We start from the raw sequence: 8,987 nt of genomic DNA on the forward strand, positions 1-8,987 counted from the left end.
CTTGGTTGAATCGAGGAAACAGGCTTTAAACCACTTAAGGGTTGTTTATAGCCGAGAATAGGGGTTTACGTCTGTGAACTTGGTTTGCGGATGTGAACAAGATTTATGGCCGAGAACTGGGTTTGCGATCGTGAACAGGGTTTACGGCCGTGAACTGTCCTTTGAAGGGTTTAATGCCTTTGAAGAATTGAAGGGTTTACAGTCGTAAACTCAAGAACAAGGGTGCTTAATTTCGACGAAAACGTGTTCCAGACACTCTCGAACGGCCCCAAATGACAACTTATGGTGTTTTTCTGAAGAAATGAGGGGTTTTAGGTGTTTACGATCAAGAGAGTTAGAGAGAGAAAGAGAGTGTTTCCGGCCAAGAAGGTTCAAATGAAGGTGGGGGTCCTATATTTATAGGCTGGAGGGTATGGTCGGTGGTGGGGTCCACCTGGAACCGACCGCAAATTGGTTTACGGCCGTACATGAGTTTACGGCCGTAAACTCGTCTTGGTCATGAACATGGTGTTTTTCGAGTAAAGTTTCCAGTTTTCGTGTGATTTCCAGTTTAATTCCGACTCGTATAAATATATATTATTTATTTAAAACGTAAATTTTTTTGCAAACCAAAGAATTTGACGGAATTCAATAAAATCCAAATTTTATTATTAACGGAAATCGGGTAAAGGTAACGGAAAAAGTTTCGGGTTGTCACAGCAACAAGCTCCCTCATTTCTTTTATTTCATCATTTTTTCCGAAATTTAAGTTACATCCGTTTTACCATTCCTATGGGGAACCGCCTTTGCAAAAGAGCCTAATCCATAAAGGTTTTTTTTTATCATGATCACCTACCACAACATAAAATAGCTTGTCCTCCTCAAATTCAACACCTTCAGCTTCCAACTCTTCCCGTTTTTCTGTATAGGCTGCCTGCAAAATAAAAATATTATAAGTTAAAAGATATCAAATTTAGGAATGATATTATGGAGTAGCTACAATATAAAATTTAATTTAAACTAAAATGAATATTACATGAATTTGTCTATCTTTTTCATTTGTGAAAGTGACTCCATCATGATTCTTAGTGTGTGTATATAGGAACAATTCACTATGGGGTGGCTCATGTCCTAATTTCCTCTTCTACATAAATACCATATAAAAAGTCAAATATATAGATAAACATATGCAAACATTGATACGATGTACCACTTAAAAAATTACCAAATCAAAAGCTATCTTCAAATGACATGCGGATCCAGTGTTATGTGTGGGTTTTGCTACTCTATCAGCCACACCGTTACGCCTATTCTTCTTGTTTTGCTCAGATTTTAGCTTGTATTCTTCTGTATTCCATTTTAATTGCCAGGAGTTCCAGACTTCTTGTGGAATATGAGTTGGTTTAAAGCCATGTTTGTTTCTTTTTGGGCTCCTCATGTTGAATAGATATTGACCATAACTTTGTGCCGTTTAACTTTGCCCAAGCTTGCCTCACTAGCGAGTCTATTGTCTCATCCCAACAACATTTTTTCTACACATTAACAATATAAACATAAGTTGAAGTGTAAATGTTTACCAAACAACAATTTATCACTTATAGTTACCTAAAACTCCTCCTAATTAAATTCGCGCATTTCTTTGCTTACTTATGCCCAAGCGTACCCTTCTGGATCTACTCTTTGTTTAAAGGACTAACTAATAACGTGTGCACAAGGGCCTGGTGGCATTAGCCTGCAGGTAATCATGTCATGTGTTTAGCTATGAATTGATATGTAGGTGTAAACCAAAATTTAATACATTAAAAAAGTTGTAATTAATATTTGAATTGGTAACTCGTGTATTTTTCCAAACATGAACATTATAACGTCCATCTGGTCCACAATCTTCAGAGGAATTGTTTTCACCTTCTACACTTTCCACTACAAATCCATTCATGGGTGGTTGTGTTGGTGATGGGGTAGATTCTAGGATAGGTGTTGTTGATGGGGTATATTCTGGGTAGGTTTTGGGATAGATGTATTTGTTGAGGATGTGGTAGTTCCTTTACTTAAAGAGGGTGTGGTAGTTGTTGTAGTTGTGGAGGATGGTAGTGTAGATGCAGATTTTGAGGTTGTGGTAGTAGATATAGGTGTTGATGATGTGGTAGTGGGTGTTGGTGTTGAGGATGGTTTAGATGATGTAGGTTCTAAAGTTTTCGTTATTGATGTTCGTGTTGATGATTGTATTGTTCCAGTTTCTGAAGTTTTAAATGTTTTTTCCAAGGAGGGTGTGGATGTTTTAAGTGATGCCGAGGAAGTGGTAGTCATGGGTGATGTTAATGATATAGGTTTAGGGGTTTTGTTGGTAGATGTTATAGGTGCTTTAGATGTGGTTGTTGGTATTGGCAAGTCGATTTCTTCATCTTGTAAATGTCTACTTATGAATTTTGCAGCATAAATCCTGTTGCGTTTCATAACTTGTGGTGCAATGAATTTAGTTGGCTTCACATTGGACGCTCCTTTTGCTTTTGAGGTCGACATCTTTCTGAAACAAACAATAAAAATAAATTATATATGAAGGCATTACTTTGCGTGCAAACTATTAAATACAATCAAACCAATTTACATGAAGATGATTAGAGAACAAAAAACGATCGATCATCACAACAACAGTAAACTAAATTGAAAAAAAATTTAGATGAGTGACAACCTATATCGCCAAATTCAGTGCACAAACGTATAACGAACAAAGATTTCGAGCAATAAGCCGCCGGAGATGATGATTACAGAAAGTGTAAACCCTATTTCTAATCGGTAATTAATTACCCTAATATGCAGCATAAACGTGTGTAGGTTGGAGGGAAACGAAATGTGAAATACTTTAAAACTCCGCTAATAAAAAATTTGAAATGTGCTAATTACCGCTAAATATTTAGTAATTCAAATTTATTTAAAGTAGCTACAGATTGATAGATAGGATATATATATATATATATATATATATATATATATATATATATATATATATATATATATATATATACATATAAATAACGTCAAGAAAGAACATAGAGTAACAATGTGTTCAAAGTATAATTTTAACTTAAAATTATATACAAGGAGTAAACAATAAAAAAACTATACCTCTTTATGCTTTTCTAATTAAAACGAAATTTATATACAAAAGACGTACGGGTCATGTCAATATATATGGTAGTGGCTTATTGTGTCCATGGTTGACATATGGATGACATATCGGCCATTGGTCAACATGGTCGTTGCTTATGGTGTCCATGGAGGATATATGGGTTATTGGTTAACATGGTTGTTGCTTATGGTGTCCATGGTTGACATATGGATGACATATAGGCCATTAGTCAACATGGTTGTTGCTTACGGTGTCCATGGTTGACATATGGGCCATTGGTCAACATGGTAGTTGATTATGGTGTCCATGGTTGACATATGGATGACATATGGGTCATTGGTCAACATGGCAGTTGCTTAAGGTGTTCATTTGTTGACATATGGATGACATATGGGCCATTGGTCAACATGGTTGTTGCTTATGGTGCACATGGTTGACATATGGATGACGTATGGGCCATTGGTCAACATGGTTGTTGCTTATGGTGTCCATGGAAGACATATGGGCCATTGGTCAACATTATTATTGCTTATGGTGTCCATGGTTGACATTTGGATGACAATTGGGCCATTGGTCAACATGGTTGTTTCTTATGGTGCCCATGGAGGACATATGGGCCATTGGTCAATATGGTTGTTGCTTATGGTGTCCATGGCTGACATATGGGCCATTGGTCAACATGGTTGTTGCTTATGGTGTCCATGGTTGACATATGGGCCATTAGTCAACATGGTAGTTGATTATGGTATATATGGTTGACATATTGGCCATTGGTCAACATGGTAGTTGCTTAAGGTGTTCATTGGTTGACATATGGATGACATATGGGCCATTGGTCAACATGGTTATTGCTTATGGTGTCCATGGTTGACATATGGATGACATATGGGCCATTGGTCGACATGGTTGTTGTTTATGGTGTCCATGGAGGACATATGGGCCATTGGTCAACATGGTTGTTGCTTATGGTGTCCATGGTTGACATATGGGCCATTGGTCAACATGGTAGTTGCTTAAGGTGTCCATGGTTGACATATGGGCCATTGGTCAACATGGTTGTTGCTTATATTGTCCATGGTTGACATATGGATGACATATGGGCCATTAGTCATATCATTTGTTCCAGTTGTGTATTAAAATTTAAAATTTTCAAATACTTAATTTTGTAGGAAATATTATGTCTAAAATCTAATTTAAATAAGTTTACTATAAAAATCTTTTTCCACTTTTAATATGTATATTAGTACATGAATATATACTAGTAATTTGGTGAAATGTTAATATAAATGTATTACATTATGGATTATGATATATATGTTATTTGTGTCTTTTTCATTTTAACAATCAAAAGTCCAATATTACCTAGCTATAAAAGGCTATAATAATTGAATATGTGTTTTGACACAAATACCCTTAGTATTTATATATTTTGAATGATTTCAGGGGCAATTTGTTCTGCTCTCTAAATTGTTAAGGTGCCATCATACATCTGACGTCACGCCAACGTTCCAGTTCTTCAACCATTCATAACATCTCAACTTTTCCGGATGATAAATCTGTATACAAAAAGTAAAACCCCCAAATCGTCTTAGAATAATCAGTCTCAAAAACGATTTTCTCCGATAATAGAGACTCCTGTACTACTCTCGACCAAATCAGCATAAAGTAAGTTTTTTTCTATAACCTGTTACACTGTCTTTCATATTTACGCTTAATTTAAAAAAAAAAAGAAATTGAAATCAACTACTCCAATGTGTATTTTGTAAGTAGAATGTCGAATACTAGAAGTCACCTTTCGTTAGATGATCTCCCACTGGAGCTTTTGAGTCGGATATTTGTAGTATTGTCAGAATCTACGAAAGACATCGTCTCTACAAGACTTTGGTAATTATCAATAAACATCAACTAATAAATGTATATTTGATGAAATAAAACTTTATTTGTTTGTTATTTACTGTGTATTAAATTTTTTGAAGTTTAAAGAAGATGTATGAAGCAGGGGGTGATCCTCAAGTGTACAGATCAGTATGCATTGAGATGTTTGAAGGAATGGATCCTAAAACTCTGAAAGCTGGTTCATTTATATGCACATGTGCATTGCATAATAACATTGAAGCCATGTATAGACAAGGAATTGTATGTGTAATTTTAGTAATTATATGTAATCTAAATATACCATTTATTAATATTTTGTGTCATAGATGTTATATATTGATATTGTTATTCTGTCAACAAGATGAGGGCTTTTATTATGGCAATTTTGATTTAGGATTAACTTTGTTGAGAAAAGCAGCATATGAAGATCATCTTGAGGCAATTTATTTGCTTGGAATGATCTACATTTCAAGAGGGCCTCATTAATGTGATGAAGGTACGTATATATGGTATATATGTAAATTAAATTATATATATAGTTAATTAAGGCATGTTTGTAGTTTGGGGTTAGTATTTAGTTGTGTTGTGTTCTATAATATTTACTGTTTGTTGAAAAGGGTACATTGGATTAATTAATGGATATTTTAATGTGTAGGTTTACAATTACTTGATGCCTAATTTGGCTAGGCAGTTCCAAATGATGGGGAGTACACGAGTGTTGTTGATGGTGCCAAAGAGTTCTTGCAGGCTATTGATGTTGTTCATAGACTTACAACAAATAACATCACATTCTAATGTCAAGATCCACGTCATTTTGTTAAAGGTATATTGGCAATATGCCATGAAGAGGATGAGGATCGACAAAGATATTGCACGGTTTGTCATTGGTATGTAGAGTATGGTAGGTTTGTATATTTATTAAAAATATTAATGGTTGATAATAGAATGGACATTGAATATTAGAGTTCTTATTGTATTGTATATGAAGTTGTATAGTACTACTTTAATTTTATTTTGGTTATGTTAAAAAGGCATTTTAGTCATTTTTGCTTGCTATGTTGTTTGAGTAGGATGAAGTATTTGTAAAACCCATGTTATTATTGTGATGAAGTATAGTTAATGTAATTAAAAATAAGTTTGTAATGAATTCATTATTAAGGAAAATAATCTACATAGATTATATATACTTTAACATGCATGGTTATTGTAATTAAAAATAAATTTGTAATGAATTCGTTGTTCATTATTCATTATAATACTATGTTTTCAATAAATTATACACAACTGGCTTAACCGCGCCCTTTTCTAGCATAAGCTTAAGTCCGAGTCTGCTTGTCAGCAATATCTATTCATTTTTACATTTTTTAGCCGTTAGTTTATGCCACATATTACCAATTCAAAAACATTTAATTCAAACCATATCTTACAAACTGTTGGATTAGTGTCTAAGTCCATAACTATTTTGGTATGTACTTGACCCGATTATGAGCATGGTCCTTTTGGGTTGCCTTCACCATAACAATATGTAGGATGAATTAAGGAGAGAAAGGTTTGATTATGATTATTAATATATTATAAGAAATATATATTAAAGGAGAAATCATATTGTTTAATTAATATTAGTCAAGAATTAATTAAGAATTAATTTTGTGGATAAAAGAGATTAATTAAACTTAGGAGACTTGAATTGTAATTATAAGATAATTTCAATTGGGCTATGGATCACCTTGGAATAATAGGTTGGACAAATTCTATGGGGAAGCCCATTAGAAATCGTCCAAGGCATGTTCCAGAAGGGGTCTATGGGCTGCTTAGGGCTTAAGCAGTCAAATTAGGGTTTCCTTGTTAGATAACCCTAATTGCCTACCTCTATAAAGACCCCTTGAGGCCTAAAAATGTGGTGAACATTTGGATTAGGGTTTCCAACCATTTTTGGTGCCTCTCCTCTCTTCTCTCCTTCATCCAATTACTTAGCGGTGTTCGTGACTCCATTAGAGGTGCAGCACTTGAGGCACTAAGCTTTATGAAGCCAAGGATTGATTGTTATTGCTATATAACAATCAAAGGTAAGATCTAAACCCTAATTTCAGTTATAGTTTATTAGATCTAGGGTTTGTGGCTTTGGATAATCAATTGCATGTTCATTAGACAAACTAGATCCAAAAGCTATTAGGGTTTGCGTGTACACCATAGGAATGATGTATTGCTCAAAACCCATCAGTGGTATCAGAGCCTAGGGCTATTTGTTAGTGAATTTGATGCTTATTTGATCGAATTTTGGCTGAAAATCGATTTTTTTGACGTTTTTCGACTTGACTCGCCGAGTCAACTTGGTGACTCGCTGAGTCCATAGTGAACTCGACGAGTCAGAGAGACATATGGAGCAGATTTAAGGATTTTCTTGTTTTTTTTGCTATGAGATAATTACCAAAATGTTTTTTATTGATAGAAATCGGATTTTTATGATATTGACTGATTATCTTTGCCAAAATAAAAGATAATTTCATATTAATTGAATAATTACTGCCTTATATGATTAAATTTAATTATTTAAATTATTTGGTGTATTATCTTGCAAGAAATAGGATTAGGTCAAAATTAGAGAACCACCAATTAATTGTTAATTGCCTTATTTGAATTTTTTGATCTAGAATGTTCTTGATAGAGTTTGAAAAAGTTTCAAATTTTTCCCTTTAGGTTTTATCGTTTAAATTTGAACTTAAAAGTTTTTTTTTTTGAAATTTGGATAGTTAAACCCTAATGTTTTGAAAAGTTTGAAAACTTGCCCTCAAATTTTGGAATTCAATTTTTTTTTATTAGAAGTTTAATTTTGAAATATATTTAAATTCTAAACCCTAATGTTTTGAAATGTTTCAAAACTTGCCCTCAAGTTTTGGAATTTAAAAGTTGATTAAAAGTTTAATTTTGAAATGTTAAATTCTAAAAGCCTAGTATTTTGAAAAGTTCAAATTACACCCTCATGGTTTTGTTAAGTTAATTAAAAGTTTAATTAAAAGAGAAAGTTAATAAAACCACCTAGTATTTTAAAAAGTGTAAAATACACCCTATACTATATATATGTAACATTAAAAGTCTAATATTATATATATATATATATATATATATATATATATATATATATAAGGGTCAGTCTTGCCATTAGTAGGCCCCATTCACGAAGCTGGTCTATAAGGGGTGTTTAAGGAAATTTTCTATAAAATGGCGATTGAATGGGTATCCACTCTTACCCACCGCACTCTTGACTAATGGAGGGTCGTTAGCCGAACGGGTAGGATAGGACAGAAACCTTCCATTATAAGTATAATGAAGTACAAAGTAAGAAAATGTTTTTAGAAATTCTCAAATCATAGTTACTTTAGGAAAAATGTGAAATTGTATGCTAATTCATGGAATTACACTTCGTACCCTTGTCAAACGTTATTGGAGCGTGTGTGGTTAAGCGACACACTAATTTAGGGATGACATTGGTAGCGAAGGATGGCTCGATGTTTATCATAGATCAATGGAGCGTGTGTGGCTAACCGACACATTGATTAGGTGATAGTAGCATTGGGTGCACCACGTGATTCGTATGGTTATTCACACCTTGTTTGTGATCCTCGACATCCCAGTCACAAATAGAAGGGCATAATCGAGATTAAACATGCCATTGAAAAGTGCGATGAATCTCGAAAGATCTAGGAGTTTCAATTCATTTAAAACCTAAACTTCCTTTTTGTTTTTCATGATGGAAATTGGTAAATCGTCATTTACCTACCTTCAAATATTCTACAACTAGATTACGACATCCCTCTTCTAGGTTGTAGAGTATTATGTTGGATCCTAGCCTTGATGTTTCATTTGGGTGTTACATCAAGGATTCTAATCAACTTAACTTTAATTTTCTCCTATTTTGTAGATGTCTAGTTCTGACAATCATGACCCATGGAACAAGTTTTCCAAACGAAGATGATATTCCATGATATGATCGAGGAACAAGAGATCA

General features: G+C 33.7%; 1 protein-coding gene across 1 annotated transcript; it reads right to left on the reverse strand.

Annotated features, from left to right (window-relative positions):
• Positions 1-769: 769 nt before the first annotated feature.
• On the reverse strand, positions 770-1,417 carry LOC145067879 (uncharacterized). Its single transcript, XM_079014914.1, has 3 exons — positions 1,205-1,417; positions 1,016-1,123; positions 770-913 (listed from the first exon to the last, which is right to left on the reverse strand). The coding sequence occupies exons 1-3, from the start codon at positions 1,415-1,417 to the stop codon at positions 770-772; spliced, it is 465 nt and encodes a 154-aa protein (XP_078871040.1).
• Between the last annotated feature and the right edge of the window lie 7,570 nt (positions 1,418-8,987).

Source organism: Lactuca serriola, chromosome 8 (genome assembly GCF_051521515.1).
Source record: "Lactuca serriola cultivar US96UC23 chromosome 8, Lser_US96UC23_V15, whole genome shotgun sequence".
Taxonomy (NCBI): Eukaryota; Viridiplantae; Streptophyta; class Magnoliopsida; order Asterales; family Asteraceae; genus Lactuca; species Lactuca serriola.